The following is a 26,625-nucleotide window of genomic DNA, read 5'->3' as shown; positions in this document are numbered from 1 at the left end:
ACAGCTGGGTGGCTGGGGGAGGAGGGAAGGTGGCCTTGGCTGAGTCTGGGCGGGCGCCTCCCACTCACCCGCGAGCCGCCGTGGGAGCAGGAGGATGGCGGCGGTAGCGGCGGCCGCCCGGGAGGAGGCGGTGCCGAGGCTCTCGGCGCAGAGCGCGGCGGCGGCAGAGAGCGGCAGCGGCCCGTCGCGGCGCACTAGAACCGAAAGCAGCGGCAGCCGCGCAGCCACCTGAGCCGCCCCTCCCGCTGGAGCCAGCGAGCGGCGCCCACGGGAGCCGGGACCTCCTTCCTCTCCGTCTCTCCTCGTCTCCCGCGCCCCCTGTCAGGCAGCAGGTCTCGCCCGCCAACCCCCAGAAGAGCGCGCCGGGCGCAGACCGCCCCTCGGGGCGCCGGGCTGCGGCCCTGGACGTGCGGGCTTCTGTCTGCGCCGGCCTCGGCGCCTCGACCCTGCCCTCTCGCTCACGCGCTCGCTCCCCCCCTCCCGGCGCTCCGGGCGCTGCGCGCGGGCCCGGCCCGGGACAGGGCGGACATGGGCGCCAAGCAGAGCGGCCCGGCCGCTGCTAACGGCCGCACCCGCGCGTACTCGGGCTCGGATTTACCTTCCAGCAGCAGCAGCGGAGGGGCCAACGGGACCGCGGGCGGCGGGGCGCGAGCCGCGGCCGCCGGGAGGTTTCCGGCTCAGGTGCCCGGCGCGCACCAGCCCAGCGCCTCCGGTGGCGCCGCGGCGGCCTCGGCGGCCCCACGCAGCCGCTCCCTAGGCGGGGCCGTGGGGACCGTGGCGGCGGGGGCCCGCGCGGCGCAGTCCACCTTCAGCATCCCCAACAGCAGCAGCGGCCCGTACGGCTCCCAGGACTCGGTTCACAGCAGCCCCGAGGACGGCGGCGGCGGCGGCAGGGACCGGCCGGCGGGCGGGGGTCCCGGCGGCCCACGCCTGGTGATCGGCTCCTTACCAGCTCACCTCTCGCCGCACATGTTTGGAGGTATGGCCCCTTCCCTCCTTGGCTCCCGCGGGCGGCACGTGGGCCGCGGCTGCGCTTATTTTTACCCTTCTCCTTTTCTCCTTCAGCTTGGGCGCCGGGGGTTCGCCGCTCTGCCGGGCCGGGTCACCCCTCTTGAGGGGGGGAGAGGGGGGAGAGAGAGAGAGAGAGAGAGAGAGAGAGAGAGAGAGAGAGAGAGAGAGAGAGATCGCCTCTTAACCCCTGCAGCGCCGCTGCCGCGCGACCCTTGTGTTTGTTTGTTTGTTTGTTTTTAACACAAAGTGCACCCTCACCTCTTCGCGGCTCCTTAGTCCAGAAGGACCTTGTTTGCCCCCCGGAGGTGAAGGGAGCAAATAGTGTTTTTAAAACAAACCGACGCAACAGCCCTGGTGCTTGTGGGTTTTAGTAGCAGGAAGTCAGGAGAAGACCCGTTGCTAAATGTAGTTCTATCTGGTGACTCGAGTGGTGAGCAGTTTTTAAAGGCCAAAAGTCAGAGTCTGAAATGAACAGATGAGTATTTGAAGAAGAAGGGAGTTATCGTCTTTGGAGTGACTGTTAATATATAAAACTGTAATTCTTATATCTGTGTAAATAATCCCACCTGTTGCGTACACTTTAATTGGATGAATGTGTTAATGAAATGTATATTTTTAAACCCCAGTAAACTGCTACTTTAGATAATGGTTAATATGAATCCTGCTTAATTTAGACAGAGCATTAAAAAATTGAAAACAGTTTCTTAAGGAGATTAATTATCATAACTCTGCCTGCAAGATGCAGTAAAAGCCCTAGGTGCTTTTGAAAAGCCATGTTCACTAGAGTTCAGGGAAAGACACTGAAAAATGGAAATTTTAGTAGTTAGACGATATGTGTTTATGTAGAAACAGAGGGGTAAGGGTGCCCCTGATCTGAGGAAAACAAATTCTACCTCTTCAGTTATGTTTTATGCTTATGAACTTTTTGTCAAAACGGTTAATGATAAATGAATTAAGACACCCTCGCTTCCCAGTTCATGAAAAGAAGTAGAAGTTAACTCTGGCTAGAGATGCAGACTATAGAAGATAAACGTTTCCATATCATTGCGTTATGCATCATATTATCTGCATTCACAGTTGAGCACAGATGAATAGTGAAAACACCATCATTTCCATTTCTGTACCCCTTTTACTCATGTGCTTATAAATGTGAGAAATTTGAGTAGGTGGTTGGTAAAGTGGAATATTCAATAATGTAATTTAACTGCTCTGTTCTGTACTATCAGCATTCCCCTTTGCATAAATTAAAAATGGGAATGACATGTCTAGTTTTTTCCATCTTCTTAATACTGGTTTGTATATTCAAAATGTAGAACAACTCTCTAGTCACCTTACTTTAATTAATTGTTATTAAAGTGATTTCTGCTGTGTAACTAAAAATATTGACTTTTCCTAAGATTAGCCCTTAAAAAAAAATTTTGTTTTTGAGAAAAAGAATTAGTGCTGACCATACTGTGATTTGTGATTCATAATTAACACAGCTGAAGGTACTGTAGTCACCACATCGAAGAATAACAAAAGACAGTTTCTTGAGAATGGAAGATTAGTGCAAGAATAAAGGCTAATAAGCTGGTTTTTAAAAAATGATTATCTTTTTAAGATTAAAATTTGCATTTAGCAGTTATGTATATTTAGAAGCTTGCTAAAGAAGGGAATAGGAAAGGGTTTGTTAAATTAGTAGTTTTTGTTTCTTTGGTATACTGATGGAGTGTCTTAATTCAGTTTTTTTTATAGCGCTGATAATTTCTTTTAACAAAGAGTATATTTGTATGGGTTTATTTTCTTAAATATGTTTCATTCGGAGCAGGGGCAAATAGTTGACACCTGTGCTATTAATTCATAGTAAGAGCAAATGAAGAAGACCTAGTTGCTGAAAGTTGGAGAAGTAAAGCGTTTATCTTTTTTCTTATCTAAATTCCTAGATTTGTGCACTTAGTCCTTTTAGTATTTTGGGGGTTAGGATGACTGGGGCCTGGTGGAAGCACAGTGACACTGAGAACTGTGGCAGCCTTTCTTAACCAAGTCTCTAGAGAATGGAGCCCTAATGTCTTAAGGCATCTATTGTATGCAATTAATTAATTTTTTTCTCCTGTGCATTTAGAATGTTTCTAGTTATATATCTTTCTTAGGAAATTTAAGAAAACAGTCATTCACATAATCTTGTGTTTGGTAATTCAGATGAGGAACCCCAGTTGAGAAAGTTTGGAAGAGGATCACAAATTACTTTTTCTTATTAAATGATGGGAACCGATCAAAGTGCGTACCTTAAATCCTAGTTAAGACCGGAAGATGGAATACACTTAGGTGAAAAAGCACCTTTCCAGCAGCATTTGCTTTAATGAGATTTTTACCTGTATTTCAGTGGATGGGCTCATTAGGGAAACTTAATAGAAGCATGTTTGTCATCATCCTGAGATTTAGGGAACCAGGTGATGAATCTTATTATTTTAAAACCTAGGCTTTATTATACTCCGTGTTGAGTTAATTTTTTAGTTATCTATTATAGAGTTAATGTGTTTATTCAGTTACAAGTTGTACAGATGTTTGGGCATTATAAAGTAACTCCATCTGAAAATTGAGAAAAGGGATATTTCTAAATTAGTGGGAAGTTATTTCTGTAAGTTTATAAAACTTATTTTAATTGAGGTTTGTATTGTTACTGTCTCCTAATAGGGAAATATGGTGCTAATAAGATTCAAAATTATCTTTCTTTAGAGGGTGTCATGTAATTTATAGAAAAGGAAAACCTAAACAATACCACTTTCTAAAAAAAATTTAGAAGTCTGACAAGTTGAATTGTTACTAGTTCCGTCATAATGAATTACCAAATTAAATGAGGTTTTCTGTGTTGGTTTATGTTTTTCTCTCTTTGGGACGTGTATTTTGGCTATATTCGCTCTTATTTAGTTCCCTCTAGAGAACCAGAAGAGAGGTGCTTAATTCACATATTTCAGTTTACAGAGATTTCCTAGAACTTCTTAGGACTGAATTATTGTATATCAGAATATGATTATAAAACATGTAGGAGTTTTTAGGTCAAGTAGGTTTTTCTTCTTTTTGTTATTCTTTTCAGAGTGCTGAGTTTAATACTATTACAGTGAACAAAAGCCTTTTCTTTATCACGTTTGTTCTAAAACAGGTCTTTAAGGGAATAGTCTAATATTTAAAAGACTTGGTGGTATCTTAGGATTTCTTTGGCTCTATTGTGTGTCTACATTTTTTCCACTATCAAGTTGCTAAATGTTCATAAAATCAATTATATGCGTGGTAAAATAGTGTTTAATGATCCAGCAAGGATGGCAGAGGTAAATTGGACTATAAAATTGTACCAGTCAATGGAGTTCATTTCTAGAGAAACCATGTGGGCTTCTCTTACATCCATGAGTTTGGAAGTAAAAAGGTGAAATGAATTAATCTAGACAATTTACTGATGGTACTGGGTTGCTTTTGGCCTCCTCCTAATTGATTGGCTTGAGTTTCTTTGGGCGTGTTGTGCCTATGAGTATTTCAGTCGTCTGATTGTAATTCAGGTGCCTCCTGTTACTTAGGAAACATGCTTCCTTTTATTGAAGGAGTTTAGGTTATCACTTAAAACAATATGTTAAATAAAATTTGTACTTTTGGCAGACTTATTTCTCTTAATCTTCAAGATGGATGTGGGTTTTCAGGTGTTAGATTATCTCCATTAATTAACTGTATTGAATTGTACTCAGTTACTACTTCTTACTAGTATCTAGTGCTAAAATGTTTGAACTGGGGATATTGTGATTAATCTACTTTCTATTCCTGAATGTTCTTTTATTCAATTGAAGGCTTTTATGGGGTGGTAGAAGAGAAATGTCTGCTTCTTCTTAAGAAAAATGACTCTTCTAACCACTATCCCGTCACCCTCCCCCCCCCCACACACACAAAAAAGCAGCCCACAGGAACTCTGATGGTTAATGTTTCTCACTTGTAATCTCACAGAATCTTTAAACACTCTAGGGAGATACCTTGTGTTGTATGCTTTGTTATGCTAAGGTGTGGACTCTGCCATGGAAGTCTTTGCTTTGGGAGTATTTTGAGTTTTCTTGACTGCAAGGTGGAAGGTGTGCCAGAGGGAGGAGTGGTTTGTGTTGCACTGGGCATTATCTGATATGAGAGCTGCCTGACCTAAGTACTTTTGATGCCTTGCTGTCCACGTAGCCAGAAAGAGCTCTGTTGTTTTACTCACAGGTAGTGTCTACAGCAAGTCCTCCGTCTGCCTCCAATTTGATTGCTTTGCCTGGTAACAAGTAAGTAGGTTCTTATTTATTTTCTGGTTGCCAATACCACTAATTAGATACCAGTTTTTTTCAGTTTATTATTTATCTTGTTTTTGTAAGAATTGCCTTAATGTTATACTTACTGTATATACTGGGTATATGTACAACCGGGTATTTTAGCAAATGAGTTAAAAAAGAAGTATAGGAACTGCTTTTTGTAGCACAGTACCTCCTAAATGTTTTAATTTTGCATGTATGTACTTGACTGGTGTTATTAATGAATTAAATTTGTTCTACGTTTATTTAAGTGTTTAGAAATTGGGGCAAACATGCCCTTTGTATGAAAAAAAGTGTTCAGAAATACCTTAGGTTTGATAGTATTCAGTGGCGGATAGTTTTCTATGCTGCTTATTAAATTACTACAAATTTAGCTGCCTAAAGCAACACATCTTTATGATCTCACAGTTTCCATGGGTTAGGAGTCTGGGTGCAGCTTAGTTTGGGTCCTCGGCAAGACTGCAATCAAGGTATTGGCCAGGACTGGGTTGTTTATCTAGAGTCTGGGCTGGGGAAGGGTCTGCTTTCAAGCTCCCTCCCTCAGGTTGCTGGCAGAGTTCATTTCATCATGGTTGTTAAGCTCTTGCCAACTTGCTTCTTCAAAGCCAGCAAAGGAGAGACTAGCAAGATGGGCTGGTGCTACACTCTTATGTAAATATGTACATGTAATCACACACAGCCCATTGCCTTTGCTGCATTCCATTGGTTATAAACAAGTCACAGGTCCTGCTCATACTCAAGGGGGAGGGAATGACAGAAAGGTGTAAATATCAGGAGGCAGGGATCACGTGTGGCCACACTGATTATAGACTTAGGTTGACCAGCTAAACATACAATTGTTCTAACCATATTTTTGAACTCATTATTTATTTACTTTGAAGAAGTTGTAATATTGTAGGTGCTAAGGGTTGTTTAAGTAAACATGAATCGAGCCCCTCCTAGGGGCTGGGCATTGTAGTTGTCAGGGGTACAAACATGGGGCTTCTGGCTATTCTTGCTCAGCTCTCAGTTGAATTTGAGATGATTATACACTTGTAACAGGTGCTATAATAAGTAGGACTGTTAACAAAATACTTTGTTGAGGTATCAATACTAGAGCAGTCTAAGAATACCTCACAGAGGAAGATAACATTTGAACTGTGTTTTGAAGGATTTAGAAGTTTTCTGCAGGGAGGACAGTACAGACTAAAGAAGAATCCACAAAAGCCTTGGCTTTGATACAGAATCTTGAAAAGTTGTGTGTCTGGATTGTAGGGTGCAAAGAGGAATGATAGATGAGAACATGAAGCTAGAAGAATAGCCTTGAACCAGTTGTTGAAGGATTTTACAGTGCTACAAGTTTGTTTTACTTAACTGAGTTTTAAAGCAGGATGGTATCATGATCAGGCCAGGGGCACCATTACAATCATAGTTTATATGATGGCAGCCTTCAAAGCTGTATACAATTGCCCTGATGATGATTAAATTGCTTGTTAGGAGTGGGAGAGTGGTAGCAGGAAGCTAAGCTAGGACTCTATTAGAATATAATTGGTGGAAGATGCCTAAATTGAAATCATGGCATAGGTGAGGAAGAGGATTTGAGATTTCTAATATACAACTGATAGAATTGAGAACGGGGGTGTGTAGTGTTGTCATTAACCAATATTAAAAATAAAGAAAAGAACAAGTTTTAGGAAATGATAATGAGTCCTTTTAGGCTTGTTAAATTTTGAGGATTTCCATCTAGAAGCATCTTTTAAACAATTGGAACTGTAAGTCTCTAATTTAGGACATTACAAACAATTGAGAAATGGTCAGTTTGCAGATCATAAGTGAAGCTGAACAGTGGGTAGGATACTGAGGGATGGATGTAAATTGAGGAGCAAGCATGGAACACCGGGGAGCAAGAATTTTAAGATACAGGCAGAGTAGGAGGCCAGCGATTACAATTAAAGCACAAGGAAAAGAAGTGGTTTAAAATGTTTTTTATTAAAATAATGTGTTCATTAGACAAAACTAAAATGTGGAAAATACAGAAAGGCACATATAAGCAATTGCAAATCATTTGTAATATTACCATGAGAAATAACCAGAATAAATTGCTGATGTCTGTTTTTTCCATATATATGTCTTAGATAGAAAATTTGAAAGTCATTCTTGTATATTCTTTTGATTTTAAACCTTACTGATGTTCTAATAAAAGATTTTAAAACTACAGATTTCCCTCCAAGAATTGGCTTTAGCCGAATGCCACAAATTTTGAAGTGTTTTGTTAACATTCAGTTAAAAATATTTTCTAATTTCCCTTGTGATTTCTTCTTTGATCCATGGGTTACATATTCCTTGATAAAATGCTCTTTCTACTTCATCAGTTTCTTCTATCATTTTTTTTTACAGCATTATTTTTAATGACTGCCTGCTACTCCAGAATTCATTCAATAAATATTTAATGAAGACCTACTTTGCCTTGCACTGTCCTGAGGATTTAGAAGTGAAGAAAGCTCCGTGCTTTCATGAGCCTTATATTCTGCTTGGGGGAGACAGTAAACAAACAAGTAAGATATATAGTGTGTCAGAGGGCGTAGAATGTGATGGAGAAAATGGAGTGGAAAGGTAGATGGAGATTGTGGGGTGGAGATTTGTCCCTATTTTAAATAGGGTTTTAGGGATAACCTCTCTGATAAGGTGACATTCAAGCAGAGACTTAGGGAGTAAGCCATGAAGGATCTCTAGGGGAGAAGCAAACCCAGGCAGAAGAACAGTAACTAGAAAGGTACAAAGGTGTGATTGTAATGAATGTTCCTGATGTGTTCTGGGGACAGCTATGAAACCAGTGTAGTTGGAGTGCAGAGGGTGGTAGAAGATGAGAGGAGTGGGGGTCTCATGAAATGCCTCATGAAATGCCTCATAACCATTGACCTGGTTTTTAGAGTTTTGTTTTAGAGATGGGGAAGCATTAGAGAGTTTTTTTGAGAAGATTGACGTAACCTGACTTAGGCTCTTAAAGGATTGCTCTGGCCGCTGTGTGGGAGTAGACCCTAGAGACCAAGAGTCGAGCAAAGATGCAAAAACTCTTGGCAAGAGATAACAATGGCTTGGACAGGGTGGCGGCACTGGCGTTGGTGAAGAGTTGCCAGACTCTAGATATCTGATTCTTTGAAGATGGAACCAACTGGATTAGATGCAGAGGAGTGAAGGATTAGCCAACCCTTGAACAACGTGTGGGTTAAGGGTACAGGTGCTCTGGGCAGTCCATTTTCATTTGTACCCCCCTCTGAAATTGCCATTCCTCCACATCCACGGTTAGGTGTGGGGGGTCAACCAACTGCAGATGGTGTACTGCAGTATTTACTATATTGAGGAAAGTCCATGGATAATTTGACTCCCACAGTTCAAACTTGTGTTGCTCAGTGGTCAACTGCAGTTAGTTTGCAGTTTGGTGGTACTATTAAACGTACTATTGCTGTCAAAATCCTGGCATGCAAATTGTTATATTTCTCCAGTTCTTAGAAATTTATCAGAGACAAGGAATCGTTAGAACCAAAGATATGCATTTGTTCAAGACATTTGATCTTTATTGCTGAAATTGCCCTTTAGAAGGGGCAGCTTCTTCAAGCAAGGTATAATTTTTAGGACTATCCATATCATTTTTTTTTTCTTCCCATGAAAACTCAAATGAGGTTTTTGGTACTTAACAAGTGCATATTGGTAGGTGCATTTCGAGTAATAGCTGTCAGAACCATTATTTTATTCAGTGTGTGTGTGTGCTCCCTCTCTCTCTCTCTCTTTTTTATTTTTACAATAAAGAAATTTAGTATATCAAAAAAAAGAGTAAGTACATTGCATCATTTGAATTTAGTAAATTTTGACCATTAGGAATTTAATAAATTCCTAATTTTTGCTTGAATTGTGAGTAGTCCGTGATAGTTCATTAATTTATCCTATTTGTATACATGTGAGCTGAGAAAAAGAACAAAGAAACCATATATATATCTGTGTGTGTGGTGTGTGTGTGTGTGTGTGTGTGTGTATATATATATATATATATGTGTATATATATATATATATATATATAGTGGGTTGTTACATGTAATTTGTTTGAAAGAGCCAGGTCTTGGTTTGAACAATAAATGTTACTATTTTTATTATTGATTTTTATTTCATTAGTTGTTTTATCTTTTAGTTTCTTTCTCATTTTGTAGTTAATTTTATTTTCTCTTAGCTTCTTAGTTCATTTATTTTTCTTTTTTTTAAATAATAAAAGCATTTAAGGCTATGATTACTCTTCAGTACATACAGTTACTTCCCACAGCTTTAGACATTTAGTATTTTCATTGTCATTAAGTATACTTTTTTCATTTTAAGTCAGCTCTGTTGAGGAATAATTATATTAACTACATTTAGATTTTTTTCTTTAACCTGGGAGTTATTTTAAAGTGTAGCTGTGGTAAATTTTTAGGTGGTAAATTTACTACTGTTGTTCTTGCTACCCTTTTGTTATTTCTGGTGTCAACTAGGAAGGCAGCTGTGCACACCACTATATCACCAATGCTGCACAGCTCTAGTATTAACTAGGAATATTACATTGTAGTCAGAGACTCTGAAGACTTTTTCAACTGCACATGATAGATATACAATGCAAAATAGCATTAAATGGAAAAACAGTATATTGTCTCAAATTATTAGAAAGGATCCTAAAATAGCCCACAGAATCAAAGGAACAAGTTCGGGAACCAGGGTCCGTGGAGCTGAAATTGAGCAATTCTGTGTGTGTGCGTGCACATCCACACCCTGGTTTCCTTTTACTTGTTACCTAGTTTTATCCTCTTGTATTGATTATTAGGCCTTCTTTAAGCTGATGGCCTGAAGGCTCACCCTTACTTCCATCCACATGTTATCTGAGTGGCCTGAAGGGTATATTTCCCTCCAGCTCCAGCAGAAGGACTCTGATTTGAGTTCTGTGCCTATCCATAAATCAGTCACCGAAGTGTAGGAGATGGAATGCTCTCTCTGTATGTGCAGGCGGTATTCTGTTATTATGGGGAAGAGTTTGGGTTTTCAAGTCAGGCTGCCTGGATTAAGTCCATCCATACTGTGTGACCTTAAGCAAGTTATTTAATCCCTCCTTACCTTAGTTTTTTCATCTCTAAAATCAGGATAAAAATCTTGTTTTGTGGTATTGTGAGGCTTAAAGTAATCTGTATAAGGTATATCATTATTTTAAACTAACATTTGAACCTCCATCAAAAATGAAGACATTCAAGACTCACATCCCTCTTCTCATTCTCACCCTCTTCAGGAAGACCATGTCCTTTACTCTTCTCAACTTCTCAGATTTTGTAAAAAAAATCCAAAATTTTAGTTTTAATTTTTCTATATGTCTCTGTTTCCACGAATCTCCCCTGAATGTCTGAATTAAGTTTTACAGTGCATTTACTGTGTTAGTCAGATGGTAAAAACTTCGTAAATATTCAGTGTTCTAAAGATACATTTTGTATTTGATAACAAGGCTAATGATCACCAAAATTATTGTTTATTTACATCATATATAAAAACTTATTTCTCCAGAGAGAAGTGTTATGTTTTTATTTGTGTAAAGTAGGTATGTGTAAACTGAATTTTTGAGCCAAAGAAAATAGGTATAATGTGGACTATACAAATGGGGACAATCATAAAGTTGTCTTAGAAATAAAATTATGCTGTGCTTAATAATAGCTCTTTTTTTCATAACCATTTGACTGTGCTACAAAACATTCTTAATCAGTCTGAATATGTTTTGTGGGTGGTTGGAGATGGTTGGGGGAGATGGTTGGTGAGAAGTTAAGGCAGGTCAGTCCTTTTGTTAAGTGTATGCTACTTCTCCAGGGAAGTATCTGAGAAACTTAGCATTTTTATGTTGTATGATTTACTGCATCTCAGGCAACCTGGTTGACATGGCATTTGATAAAGGAATATACTGCTTTGCTGGTCTTTTGACATGCTCTGGTCTGAGATCTCTAAGGTCTTGATTTGGAATTTTTCAGATTTCCCGTCTATTATAACATGTCTTCAAAAAGTACATCTGGTCACCTTGAAATCTCAGTTCCTTAGTAACTCCCATGTTTCACTCTTTCCACCATCTTGCCACTTAAAGAGTTCTTCGGAGGGATGTCATTAGTTTCCTTAAGAAAAAATGTAAATGAAGAATATTTAATATTATAGACCACTTTTAGTGTCTTTTTAAACATAGAACTAATACTATTACGTATTAATTTATGGATTTGGAAAGTGATTTCACAAGCACTAACTCATTTGCGTCTCATAAGAAGTGTGTAGGGTAGATAATTTCCTTAGTTATTTGCAGATGTGAATCAAGTTAGATGAACTACCTGCATTTGTTGTATTTTAAATGTTACTTATTCTGTATCTTAGTAATTAACTTCTACTAATTCAGCATCCTGTTCACAGTTGGCTGCTTTTCTTTTCCTGTACAATTTTTAAAAAATTTTTGTTTAGTTTTGCATGTAGTCGCCAAACCCTCCCTCAGTTGTATATTTACATTTGTTCATAAGCTATGTATTCTGTGAATTTCATGTTCTTGTTAAATCTCTTCTGGGGCCTTCTGACCAACCGCATTCTGAATTAGTTATTGGGGGAGGTCTCTGTTCATTATCATTCTGGGAGTTTCATTTTTCTCTCAGGTTAATCTCCTAGTTCCTTGGTCTCATGTCTTTTCTTTCTTCATGTATTACACTGTTTTTAGTAGAACACACTCTTCTGTGTCTAACTGAGAAAGAATGTGTGTAAAGTAAAAGACATTAAGACTTCAGTGTCTGAAAGAAAATATTTTATTTCTGCCCTCACTCTTGATTGACAGTTTGACTTGATATAGAATTCTAGGTTGGAAATTATTTTTCCTCAGAATTTTAATGTTTTAAATTTGCTCTGTTGTTTTCTGGCTTCTGGTGTTGCTGTTGAGCACACCCATGTCATTCTGGTTTTTGATCCTTTGTGTGAAACATCTCCCCCTACCCCCCACCCCAAGCATTTCGGATCTTCTTTAGCCCTAGGGTTATAAAATTTCATTATTGTATACCTTAAGATATGTCTGTGTTCATCCATTGCACTGCATACTGGCAGGCCCTTTCAATCTGCTAACTCTTTCATTTTGGGTAGTTTTTAGAAAATTATTTCTGTGATTATGTCTTCTTCCAATTTCCTTTCTCATTATTTCAGTGTTGGACACTTAGAGTGATCTTTTTTTTAAAAAAAATAAATTTATTTGTGGCTGTGTTGGGTCCTCGTTGCGGTGCACGGACTTCTCATCGCGGTGGCTTCTCTTGTTGCAGAGCATGGGCTCTAGGCACGTGGGCTCAGTAGTTGTGCCTCACAGGCTCTAGAGCGCAGGCTCAGTAGTTGTGGCGTGCAGGCTCAGTAGTTGTGGTGCACAGGCTTAGTTGCTCAGTGGCATGTGGGATCTTCCCGGACCAGGGATCAAACCCGTGTCCCCTGAATTGGCAGGCGGATTCTCAACCACTGTGCCACCAGGGAAGCCCTAGAGTGATCTTTTGCTTTATCTTTTCTCTCTCTCTTTTTTAAAAAAAATACCTCTTTCAATCTCTTTTTGGGGGGATTTTTTTCCCCAACTTTATTTCTAACCTTTTAGTGAATTTTTGTTTCTGTAATCTTTTTTACTTTCCAAAAGCTTTCTTTTTATAATGAATTTTTTCATACATTCCATTTTTGTTTTGTGGGTACAGTATCTTTTTCTAAGAATATTAAAATGTGTTTTTGTGTACGTGTGTATGCATATGCTTTTTTTTTCCCTTCTTGATCAGTTTCTTCCCAGTTGCATTTTCCCTTTGTTTAGCTTCAGTCATTCATTAGGTTCTTTCTTCGAATGTTTGATCGTCTTTGGCTGGTTACTCATTCTTTAAGGCACTGAAAAGCTGATTGGAAGCTCTCTCTGCAGGTAAGGTCATCTATCTGAGCCATTTTCTGAGGAATAGTAAATTACTGTCTTTTCTCTTGGCTGGTCATATTTTCCAGAATGGCTTTTCTCTTTTCTTAGCTGGAGGACATTTTTTTTTTTTTTTGTGGTACGCGGGCCTCTCACTGCTGTGGCCTCTCGCGTCGCGGAGCACAGGCTCCGGACGCGCAGGCTCAGCGGCCATGGCCCACGGGCCCAGCCCGCTCCGCGGCATGCGGGACCCTCCCGGACCGGGGCACGAACCCACGTCCCCTGCATCGGCAGGCGGACTCTCAACCGCCGCGCCACCAGGGAAGCCCGACATTCTTTTTTATACCAGTGTTCTAGGAGCAGATTGAGAAGAAAGTTGGGAGACTTAATGCTCAATATGGTACTTTCATTTAATCTTCATATTCAGTATCAGTAGGTACCTCTGCCTTTAGCTATTCCTGTTGTCCCCAAGTCCAGAAACTTCCCTCTTCAAACCTGTAGTGCTAGGGTTGAGAAGGAACAGTTGCCTAGTTGTTTGAAGTCAGGGAGGACAACTGGGGGGCTCTCACTGCTTCTTACATGGACTTGCAGTGAATCTTACTCTTTTTTGTCCTCTTCTGCCTGCCTGCAAATTCTCGTGCTTGGTGTAGATCAGGTTGCTACTCTGCTTTCCTGGTTCTGTGGTGAAAGTTACCACCCATTTATTTTCTTTCTATAGTCTAATGGATGGCATTGCTTTTTTTTTTTTTTTTAATTTATTTACTCCATCCTTTTACAGGCTTATTCCCTTAAAAAATACATTTATAATGATTTTAGTTAGGATGTGTGGACTGAACAGAGGCTGGTAAACATGTTCAGGCAGTCATCCTTTTTTAAAAACAATATTTATTTATTTATTTGGCTGCGCTGGGTCTTAATTGCAGCACATGGCATCTTTTTAGTTGCGGCATGTGGGTTCTTTAATTGCCGCATGCAAACTCTTAGTGTGGCATGCTAACTCTTAGTTGCAGCATGCGGGATCTAATTCCCTGACCAGGGATCGAACCCGGGCCCCCTGCGTTGGGAGTGCAGAGTCTTAGCCATTAACTGCAAGTTCTCTTTTTTAATTGCAGAAGAAATATGAATCCATTTCTATGAAATTTAGACAGTTCAGATGAAATGTAAGTCCCTTTCAGTCCTCCTCTGGTGATCTCATTCTCCCCCCACATGTCACTGTTATCATTTTTTGTATGTATACTTCCTAACGTTTTTGACAGATTCACTTACAAGTACAGAGAAAACCAGTTTTGTATATGATTTTGCAAGGGAGGCTGTTATTGTTAAGAATAACAATATGTGGTCATACTATATTCTTGTAAACCCTGCTTTTTTCTCTTTAATGTGTTTAAGAGGTTTTTATGTGGGAGGACATGGAAATGTAACTTTTTTTTTTAACTGCTACCTACTTACTGTTCCGTAATATGCACGAACCGTAGCTTATTTAACCATTCTTCTATTGGTAAGCATTTAGGATGTTTATACTTTTCCAGTGTTGGGATAAACATCTTTATGAATATGTACATATGTACAGATTTTTCTCAGGTGGATAGTACAATGACACCAACCAGCTGGAGTTAAGTGTCAGACTCAACAGGTTTAAGGGCACTGACCTGAGAAGACTGCCCTCACTTCAGATGTCAGGCACTCTTTGGGGGTCCCTAGGCCACCTGCATTTCTCCTCTGCAGAGATTGACCTGGCTCAAAGCCCCCATCCCTTTTCTCTAGTGGTTGGTCTTTCTGATGATTAACTCCATTCTGAATAATCTCATTAGCATAAAGTCAGGTGCCATCCAAGGGGCTAATGAATAATGAAAACACTCTTATCACTGGGAAAATTCCAAGGGTTTTAGAAGCTCTGTGTTAGGAACCCAGGAACCAAGACCGGACAGGTTCTTTATTATACAACAGATTCCCAGAAGTAGAATTTTCTGGTTGAAAATTATTAATAGATATTGAAACCCCCCTCAAAGGCATTAGTAATATATTCTGCACCAGTGTATGACAGTACTAAATTTTCTATAGCTCTGCTGGTGTTAGATGTTATTATTTTTTCTTCCATTTCACTTGAAAAATTTTGATTTGCATTTCCTGATTGCTGGTGAAAATGAGCATTTTTCCATGTGTTTATTACTAGCCACGTATATTTTTTGACTTGCCTACTCAGTGACTGCCCATTTTTCTGTTGGGTTGTTCATCTATTTTATATTGATTTGTAGTTTACTATATATTCTACAGATTAGTCTTTGGCTGTTTATATGTTTTAAATATTTCCTCCCAGGCTGTTGACTTCTAAGATTAAATTTTTATGAATTAGATTTATTGTGTCAATTCTAATGGTGCAGGGTTATGAATTTAAATTATTAAAATGGTACTTAAAAGTCTACTGCTTCCTATAAATGAAGAAAGGGTCTTTATTAATGGCAAGATTTTTTGGTGATTTTTAAATATCTTAGATATATTGGGTCTAATTTAATAGAGATTTAAATTATATGGGCCCTTGGCTGTCTCTTTCCCATTTTTTGGAACACTTGAACTCCTTTAAAGAGTAATTAAGAGTAAGAAGAAGAGGAGAATATTGTGGCAGTATGATGGGAGAAGTCCGAAAGTAATCACTAATTCTTAAAAATTCTGTGGATGGTATTTATCCACATCATCCCTCTTCTGTTTTATTAAAGATGATTTAGAAATGTCCATAACTCCAAGTGACATAATTCTATAAATATTAATTTCTCTATTATAATTTATTATATGTATAGCATCTTTATAAATTGCTATGTGGTATGTTCTTTATGGAATATAGAAGTATGTAGTAGAAGACTTAGTTCTTCCTATTTAAAACTTTACCACTGAAAAGATATTTTAGAAGTTTAAATGCTGATTTTTTTTGGCACAAAACTTTGAAAAACACATATTATAAATAGCCCCAATAAATATTAATCAAGCTTTGTTTCTAGAACTCTTAGTTGTGTATGTATTGAATATATTTTAATATGATAGCATGAATGTTATCATGTTCATATTGATTTTGTATAATTTTGCTATCATATCTGTAGATATTTTATAGTTTATAAAAGCATATTTACGTACTCTATATCTTTGAGTAACACTTTGCAAGAGTCAGAGAACATAATTTCCTCCGTTTATAAATGAGAAGACTGAAGCTCTGAGATGTTAAGAAATTTGGCTTTTAAGTGGTATAATGACTTAGAAGTTATTAGTTAGTTCATAATGACTCTGAATCAGTTCAGTGCTTTTTTTCATTTCACCATGTGTGTTATTTTCCTATGGATGCTGTAACAAGTTACCGTAAGCATGGTGACTTAATATTTATTTATTTGGCTGCGTTGGGTCTTAGTTGCAGCCTGTGGGATCTTTAGTTGCTGTATGTGGGATTTAGCTCCCTGACCGGGATTGAACCCAGGCCCCTTGCATTGGGAGAGTGGAGTCTTAGTCACTGGACCACCAGGGACTGCATGGTGACTTAAAACCACACATTTATTATCTTATAGTTATGGAGGTCAGAGGTACACAATAGGTCTCACGGGGCTCAAAGCAAAGTGTTAGCAGGTTGATTCTGGAGGTTCTAAGGGAGAACCTGTTACTTGCCTTTTCTGGCTTCTAGAGACCACCTTCATTTTTTGGCTTATGACCCCTTCCTCCACCTTCAAAGTGAGCAACATTGGGCCAAGTCTTTCTCATACTGCCAGCTCCCTGGTTTTGACTCTTCTGCGTCACTCTTCCACATTTTAAGGACCCTTGTGATTAAGTTAGGCCTAGCTAGATAATCTAGAATAATCTCCCTATTTTAAGAACATAATTAGCAACCTTTATTCCATCTGCAACCTTAATTCTACTTTGCCATGTAACCTAGCACGGTTCCAGAGATAAGGCTGTAGACATCTTTGGAGGGCCATTATTCTGCCTGCCACACTATGATAAGTCTTGAATATCCTTATTGTTTAAGGAAAATGCAGTATTTTTAGTTATATAATATGTTACCAATAGGAGAGAAAGAACAATGATTGAGTTAGAACTGTAAAGAAAGTACTTTGAGATAGCTATTGTACCTAAAAGAAAGTTATAAAGAATTCTTTATCTAAAAGATGGTTAAATGAGTATTTTTGAAATCTTCTGTGAAACAATAAAAATGAGTGAGCTGGTAAAATTTTAAAAACCTACGAACAAAAGAAAAAAATGCAGTGATCATCTGTTGTAGTCTATTGAACAATTTTTATTCATATTAAATTAAATATTGAAATTGTCTAGTTACAGAGATTCTTTGCTTACAGTCAGTAGGTCCCAGAGTATTTCATGGATAAACTTCAGATGGCCCATAAAGCTTTTGAAATTACATACAAAATTTTGTGGTTTATGTTCATTTTTCAGTAGGAATAATCCATAGATTTCATCAGATTCTCAAAGGGGTCTGTCATCCTAAATTGATTTAAGAACCATTGGTCTGTGAATTTTTTTCATCTCTGATTAAATTCTTGACTTTTTTTGTAAAGCTCTCTGATGTTTTTATATAGTTCTATTATTATAATACTTGAAATTTTATGTGTAAAACAAATTATTGAGCTTCTGTTATATACTCGGTGCTGATAGTAGTAATTGTAACATGGACCCTGTTTTCGTCAAGCTGGGTAATTGTCATGTTCTTTTCTGTCTTTTTTCTCCTTTTTTTTTCCCTGAGCCTTCTCTAATTTTACTATTGTTGGGAACTGACCTCTTTGTGGAAAGGAAGCAACTACTTTTCCCCCTTCTTTTAAATTTTGCATATGATGGAATGCACAGATCCTAAGTGTGCATTTGAAGAGTTTTGACAAATATTTTGACAATACACTGTGTAACCAACACACTATCAAAGTAGGGAACACTCTTTTCATCCCCAAAAGTTCTCTTATGCTCCTTCTCAGTCATTTCCACACTACTTCCAAGAGGCTGATTAGTACTACCTATTTCTATCATCATAGATTAGTTTTGCCTGTACTTTAACTTCATATAAATGGAGTCATATAACACGTACTTTTTCATGTTGAGGGTTTGGGGTAATTGTAAAGTAAGTTAAAAATGGGAGACATTGTAAAGGTTAATAAAATTCTGTCTTGCCACTCACATTTTCTCTATCCCTTTCACGCTACTCCTTCCCTAATCAGATACTGTACAGTAACACCGTAATGTGTGGACACTAAGCCTAAGAACACCCAAAGTGTTTAACTAATGATAGATTTATAATAGAATACTTAAGTGTATAAATATCTCAAAGAGAAACAATTTTAAAATTAATGCTTAAATTTATTTATCCTTATACTTTGTCCATTGGCAAAGTTTTTGAATGATACTAAATGTTTTAGATGGTATACACTATATCAAAGTGGAATATAGTGGTTAATTTATTTGCAAATTGTCAATTCTCAGGAAAAGGACAAAGTTCAGGAAACTTTGTTTTTTTAGGATCAGTATTTCTAAGCATGGGAGAAATTTAACTTGTCCAAGGAATGTAGGGAAGTGCTTGAACAAAGATGCAGGAGTTGGGAATTTATTATGTTTTTGGTTTAGTCTAAATCTTTTAAAAATTAAGTAGACAATGGCTAGACACATACTTTTCTTTCTGTGTATGTATTTCATTTTCATATATGAGTCCAGGAAGTATAAATGAGTCAAAGATCATACTAAGTTTTGTGTGCAACTTAACTGTAATCTAAAATAACAGCTAGATTGTAGAAATTCCAGTCTTATGCAAGAAGAACCAGAAAAAGGAGTTCTTATGGCTGTTGTGACAATGAGACAGATGTACCAAGTCTTGAATATGGATTCCGTATTCACCAAGGATGAGAACAGGAGGATCTGCTCATTTTTTATATGATGCATGTGTTAAGCTACATGGATTGAGAAAGGTGATTAGGATGGCAGAACCTCAGCCTAGGGATTCCTTTAGTACCTATGGAGAAGAGTATTCTTAAAAAGCTAGTAAAAGGGCCTGACTAAAATTCCTAAAAGCAATCTGGGGCATGCTTAGCTGCATTCACTTTTTATATATTAAATATTTTTGGAAGGGTCATTGGTTATGGTGAGAAAAGTTCTACTTTGAGGTCAAAAAACTTGTTTTATGACCTTCATCTTTCATTCTCTTGGGCTTCAATTTCCAGGATAGACTAAAGAATAATGAGGCTTATAAAAACAATTACAATTATGTCCATGTCTTGGATTTGAATATACTAGTGCAGACAGTTCCCATTATTACAAACTCCAAAAAGGTAATTAAATTTGCTGTATAAGAACAAATGATTAGGACAACAGCCTAGAGGAGTATCCTCTTGTAGGTTAGTTCACTAAAGAGAGTCCTAATGATAGAAAGGGGCATGTTGTTGCTCGTTCAGAGAAGGAGGTGGTTTCACTTTTTTCAGAGGGGGTGGTGAACTAGTTCTGTCAGCATTATTCCTTGGTGTTCTGAAAGCAATCTTCCTCTGTCGGAGAGTCAAGAGCTCTGGAGGAATTTGAGAAATCTGACAAGCTTCCGCCACAGAAAGTTGAGGTCCGTTGGGGACCAAATTGTCTATCACTCCATAGACGTTATTCTTGCTTTTGCTATGTATCCACATACTTAATGTCTTAAGGGTTTTTTTTTTAAGAAAGTAGTTTTATAAAGTGGCAAGGACTAGAAAAAAAGTATTTCTTACACTATATATGAAAATGTGACAGTGGACTTTTATAAGCCAAAGCACAGCACTTAGATATTCTTTTGTATGTTAGCTGGCTTTAAAATTGAGTATGGAGGAAACTCAAACTGTTCTCATTATCATACACAGTCTGTGCATCTGATTTTTCTTTGTTTCTTATTCACTCAGTCGAAAAATATTCAGTACCAGCTGCAATAGGCTTGGTAGGCTTTCTGGTACTGAGAATGCAAAGGTGAAAACAACTTTTGTCCTCAAGAAGTCTAGTGGACAGATTGTTTGGAAACAAAAATATAACACTGTGAAAATAAGTGTAAAGTAGTATGGGTTTTGTTTTGGTAATTTTGTTACCAAATTCATGTATATCTGTGTCCATAAGGAAAAAAGACCAGAAGGTAATATCCATATACTAAATATTGGTTATCTGGCTGGTAGGAATACTGCTATTATATTTTCTTCTTAGGTTTTGTCATATGTTTTCTTATAGTAATACCTGTATACCTTTTATAAACAGAAAAGAACTGGTAGTAGTATTGGTAGTAGTATCATCATCATTGCTATTCTTACTATTACTACTCCTGTACTACCATTACTCATACTTTCAGAGCTCATTTTCATACTTAAGTTTATCTGACTTCAGGTGTGTGCCTTTAGCCCTCAGGCCCCATGGAGCAAAATCTGCTTTGGGACAGTATCATTGAGAGTTTAATCCTATTAAACACTGGTCCCATAAGATTCTCCTGGAAAAGACAGTCCTGTAGCTAAGCAAGTTTTGGAGGTTTTTTTTGGCTGCATTGTGTCGTCATTGCTGCGCGTTTGCTTTCTCTAGTCGTGGCGAGCAGGGGCTACTCTTCGTTGCGGTGCGCGGGCTTCTCATTGCCGGGGCTTTTCTTGTTGCGGAGCACGGGCTCTAGGCGTGCAGGCTTCAGTAGTTGTGGCGCGTGCGCTCAGTAGTTGTGGCTCGTGGGCTCTAGAGCGCAGGCTCAGTAGTTGTGACGCACGGGCTTAGTTGCTCTGTGGAATGTGGGATCTTCCCAGACCAGGGTTTGAACCCATGTCCCCTGCATTGGCAGGCGGATTCTTAACCACTTGGCCACCAGGGAAGCCCCCCAAGCATGTTTTATAACAAAGTTCTGCGGTTAAAAAAATCTGGTTAACTCATTTTAATTCAGTATTTCCCAAATTAGTTCAGTCATTTGACTCTTTTTTTCATTAGTCCTTTATTGATGTTCTGTGGCTCTCAAACTTTAGTGGGCATGAGACTCACCCCCACCCCCAGAGTTTTTGATTCAGTAAGTTTGCAATGGGGTCTGAGAATTTGTGTTTCTAATGAGTTTCGAGGTGCTGCTGATGCTGCTGGTCCGAGAATCACACCTAGTATTCTCGTTGTTAGGTGATTTGCAATCCCATTTTGCCTTGAGATGTAAACTTGTAGAACTTTTATGTTAGATTATGATGCTAGTGTTTTCCTGATCAAAGAAGGTATCAAAAAATCGGAAATAGTTGTGTTTAGCATGGAAAGAGCCCTCAAAGGGTGTTTCATTAACTACATTACCCAAAGGGCATTATTTCCTTTCTATCATCAGTATTCTTCTGATACTATGTGAGCTTCAGTTTAGCCATCTGTAGATGGAAATGATTAAACCTACCTCAGAAAGTTGTAGTAAGGATTGAATGATGTAATATTTGCAAAAGTGCCTAGTACTCACCACCTAGTGCTCACATTCCAAGTGCTCAGCACCTTGCTAATCAAAGTATGGTCTGTGGACCAATGGCATTACATTCGGGAGCTTATTAGAAATGCAGAATATCGGCCCCATCCCAGAGATACTGAAACAGAATCTGCATTTTAAAAATGCCCAGGTGATTTGTATGCACATTACCACATGGGAGGCACCGATGGTAGCATACACCTTGAAAAAAGCTTCCCTAGTGCAGTATGTGACTTATTCTCCGCTTTATAAACTGACCATCCACGGCTGTTTCTGTATAGATGTTACCAGTTGGAATATTACTTATTCTAGAGCTTAGAAATACTTTGTCCCAAATGATATCTACTTTAGTGTTTCCTGACTGTAAAGTAATGTATGCTATTTATAAATCTTGAATTCTATTGTTAAAATCTTGAAACAACACATAAAAGTATAACAAAGAAAATAAAAATTACCTGAAAATCCACTAAGATAAACACCACTGACACTTTGGTACACTAGTTGGTACATCTCTTTATTCATGTATATATGTGCACACCAGTTAGTTTGTTTTCTTTTTCTTTTTATCCCCCACACCTTTACCTGCCAGATAAACTAATCTGGTGTTTATCTTCTGAACCTTTGTGCTATGCATGGATATAATAATATATACACATATATAGGGATTTTGTGGTTGTTTTATAAAAGTGGATTGTATTATAAAAGTGGATTGTATTATGAATACTTGTCTGCATCTTGCTCTTTTCACTTAAAACATTTTGAAAATTCCTCAAGGAATATACTTCAGATTCTTTTTAATGACTGCAAGATATTCCATAGTAGGGATGTTGGACAAACTATTAAGCTGTTTTTATTGACGGTCAATTTTTTTACTACTACAAACAAATAAAAATTATTGTGCATATGTTCTTTGTATACTGATGTTATCCCTAGGATAAATTACCAGGTGGAGATTGCTGGATCAAAGGGTAATTTTTAAAAATAATTTTTATTATGCAATATATTTTACATATAGAAAAGTATATAAAACATATATACATCTTTAAAGACTAATAAAGTGAATCCTTTTGTACCATCACCCATTCTAAGAAATAGAATGGGTGTTTTTTAGAATCTCCCTCTGTGCCCTTCTATTGTATTATCCTTGCTTCTGAGAAAAACAAATATTTTCATTACCTTTTTTTTTTTAAGGTGTTTACTTTTTCTTTTAATTAATTTATTTTTGGCTGTATCGGGTCTTCGTTGCTGCATGCAGGCTTTCTTTAGTTGTGTTGAGCGAGGGCTCCTCTTCATTGCGGTGGCTTCTCGTTGGGAGAACACGGGCTCTAGGTTCACAGGCTCAGTAGTTGTGGTACACGGGCTTAGTTGCTGCATGGCATGTGGGATCTTCCCGGACCAAGGCTTGAATCCATGTTCCCTGTATTGGCAGGCAGATTCTTAACCACTGTGCCACCAGGGAAGTCCCCTTATCTTTCTTTATAGCTTCACCACTCAGTTATGCATCTCTAAACCATAAGCATCCTCAAATAATAGGCTTGTTTGTGAATAGTATAGGATTCGTTCTAAATATATGACATTATTTGTACATTTCATCCATGTTACTGTTTGTAGCTGTAGCTTATTCATCTTCATTGATACATTGTATTCGTTGAATGAATATACCACAATTTATCCATTTTTATTGTTGATGGAATTGGTGTTTCTCATTTTGCATTATTATAAACAATGCTGCTGTGAACATTTTTATTCATGATTCCTGCTGCACATGTTCACAAGTACTTTGGGGCAGTGATCTTTAAAACTTTTTGCTTTTTTATCCCCCAAATAATTTTTTTAAAATTGAAGTATAGGGGCTTCCCTGGTGGCGCAGTGGTTGAGAGTCCGCCTGCAGATGCAGGGGACACGGGTTCGTGCCCCAGTCCGGTAAGATCCCACATGCCGTGGAGCGGCTGGGCCCGTGAGCCATGGCCACTGAGCCTGCACATCTGGAGCCTATGCTCCGAAACGGGAGAGGCCACAACAGTGAGAGGCCCGCCTACTGCAAAAAAATAAAAATAAATAAAAATTGAAGTATAGTTGATTTCCAATGTTGTGTTAGTACAGCAAAGTGATTCAGTTATATATATGTATATATATATGTATATATATATGTACGTATATATATATATGTATATATTCTTTTTCAGATTCTTTTCATCATCGTTTACTACAAGATATTGGATATAGTTCCCTGTCTGTACAGTAGGAGCTTGTTGTTTATCTATTTTATATATAGTAGTTTGTATCTGCTAATCCCGAACTCCTAATTTATCCCTCCTCCCGCCTTTCCCCTTTGGTAACCAAAATTTATTTTCTGTGTCTGTGAGTCTGTTTCTGTTTTTTAAATAAGTTCATTTGTATCATATTTTAGATTCCACGTGTAAGTGATATATATTTGTCTGACTTCACTTAGTATGCTAATCTCTAGGTCCATCTATGTTGCTGCAAATCGTATTATTTCATTCTTTTTTATAGCTGAGTAATATTCCCTTGTGTATATATACCATATCTTCTTTACCCAGTCATCTGTTGATGGACATTTAGGTTGCTTCCATGACTTGGCTATTGTAAATAGTGCTGATGTGAACATTGGGGTGCATCTGTCTTTTCAAGTTGGAGTTTTTTCTGGATATATACCCAGGAGTGGGGTAGCTGGATCCTATGGTAACTCTATTTTTAGTTTTTTAAGGACCCTTCATACTGTTTTCCATAGTGGCTGCACCAATTTATATTCCCACCAACAGTGTAGGGAGGTTCCTTTTCTCCACACCCTCTCCAGCATTATCTGTAGACTTTTTAATTAAGGCCATTCTGACTGGTGTGAGGTGGTACCTCATTGTATTTTTGATTTGCATTTCTTTAATAATTAGTGATGTGCATCATTTCATGTGCCTATTGACTGACCATTTATATGTCTTCTTTGGAGAAATGTCTATTTAGGTCTTCTGCCCATTTTTTGATGCCCAAATAAAATTTTAAACTACCTCCTTTTACGTTTTTAAGTTGGCATCTAATTTTTTTTATCATAATGTTTAAATAGTTGCCAGGGATGTAATTTCAGGAATATTAAAAATATTGATGTTTTAAAATATTAATATCACTCCTAAATGTATCCAATGGAATATAAATATAAATACTCTAGTGTCTGGAGATTTGCTTGCATCCTTTAAAACATCCATGAACCATCTAGTCTATAATTGCTGGATATTTTACATTGTTTCTTTTTCACCTTGAAATCATATTTGTATTTTATTTCCCCCCACAGAATTTTACCCCAGAGGAGCATACTTTTATGTTTGAGTCTTCATTGATCAATTTATCATACTCCTCTTCATGTATTTATGTACACATATGTGCATATTATATAGTACTTATACATAAAACTTAATATATTTTAAATATACTTTAAATTTCATTAAAAATTTTATGTTGCCATCAAGCTCTAGATATTAAACATTGCAGTTGATAATAATAGACAGTTGGTCAAAAATAACATGGAAATTACACCAATTTTATATATATATTTATCTGTTGGAGGGGGGCAGCAGCAATCTGTTTAAATAGGCCATCTAGGTGATTCTGATGCATGTTAAAGTGTGAGAATTTCAATGTAGGGTTTTTAGACCACCCAGGAATTATGAATTCAGACAGCAAATGCAGCAAGAGTTCTATTTGTGGTTCTAAATTCTCAGTGGTGATTTTGCCATCTCCTCCCCACCCAGTGTCAAGGTTCAGTGGATTTTCCTTGAAGTTGCTTGGGAGATGGTGGTAAGGAGAGGAAGGTTATTTCTAATTTACTGTAATAGTGAAGTTGTAGCCATTCGAGGGTATCCTACTCAAGGCAAAAGCCTATTGCTGTTCACTGTACTGTTATGGGTTTTCAGCCTTCTCTCATATTCTGGCCTAGGAATTTGTATCTTTCTTGCCAGCTTGTTAAAAAAATCTTTAAGATTTTTTTATATCCTGGATTTTGATTTTTTTGTGGGTGTTAGGGTTAGCCTAAGTACCTATTCTACTATATTCCTGGAACAGCATTCCCTATTAAATGCAATAGATTTTGCCAGATTGCTTTCTAGGGAAATGCAAACTAAAGTAGTAATGCGATAGCACTTTATTCCTGTCAGATTGGCAGAAGGGAAAGTAGTAGCAAGACACATTGCAGGTGACAGGGGTTGTAAGTGATACTGGTGTAAATGTAAATTGTTCCGGTGTTTTTGACTTAAAAACAGCTCGTGTCAGGCAAAAACCATCATGTCGAAGGAATAGGTTGGGGGAAGTATGTTTCCAGCTCATGTCAGGCAAAAACCATCATGTCGAAGGAATAGGTTGGGGGAAGTATGTTTCCAGCAATTGCAACTGACCACTGCTTTCATTTTTCTTTGGTGAGGACTGGAAATGAATGGTTGTCTTATGTTTAGGGCCTAGGGGTGGGGTTTGCTTAACTGAACAAAAAGAGTAGGTGGACTTAGGAGACATTTACATAGGCTTGGAAGAAATAATTGAAAGCACTGATGGATTAAACTGTTACGTCTTCCTTACTAATCCATCAAAAGTATAATAGGAAAGTGAGGGAAATGAACGAAGGACTGGGGTGAATTAAAAAGGGAACTGTATGCCGGTGGTGTGCTGGAATCAGCTCTTCGTGGAGTTGATAGTTAAATTCAGGATTTTGGCAGCCATCATTAAAATTATATAAACTTATAATTAGGTAAATTGCATTTTGAAGAAAGATAATAAATAATCAAAACTCATCACTTCCTAGTTATTTTATTACATTTTACTATTAATGTGTTCTTGAGGTTATTGACATCTATTGACTGTACCTGTATGGTGGAAATACTATATAACGATGTGCTACTGCTCATCTCTTACCAATTCTGTGTTCAGTGATGACACTTCAGTGGCTTAAAATCAGACATACAAATCAT

The 26,625-nt window shown here is 38.0% G+C and overlaps 1 protein-coding gene across 1 annotated transcript in view; it reads left to right on the top strand.

Moving 5' to 3' along the window:
• Positions 1-528: 528 nt before the first annotated feature.
• The window catches only part of ZNRF2 (zinc and ring finger 2), a gene marked incomplete at its 5' end in the record, with an annotated part of 98,500 nt that continues 72,403 nt past the window's right edge, over positions 529-26,625 (top strand). Inside the window, one exon of the mRNA XM_082661780.1 lies at positions 529-979. Coding sequence (XP_082517906.1) covers positions 529-979 — 451 coding nt within the window. The remainder of the gene's footprint in view (positions 980-26,625) is intronic.

This window comes from Grampus griseus (assembly GCF_964374135.1).
Source record: "Grampus griseus genome assembly, chromosome: 9".
NCBI lineage: Eukaryota > Metazoa > Chordata > Mammalia > Artiodactyla > Delphinidae > Grampus > Grampus griseus.
The sequence above is the reverse complement of the archived record's forward strand: the minus strand, read 5'-3'. Positions and strand labels throughout refer to the sequence as shown.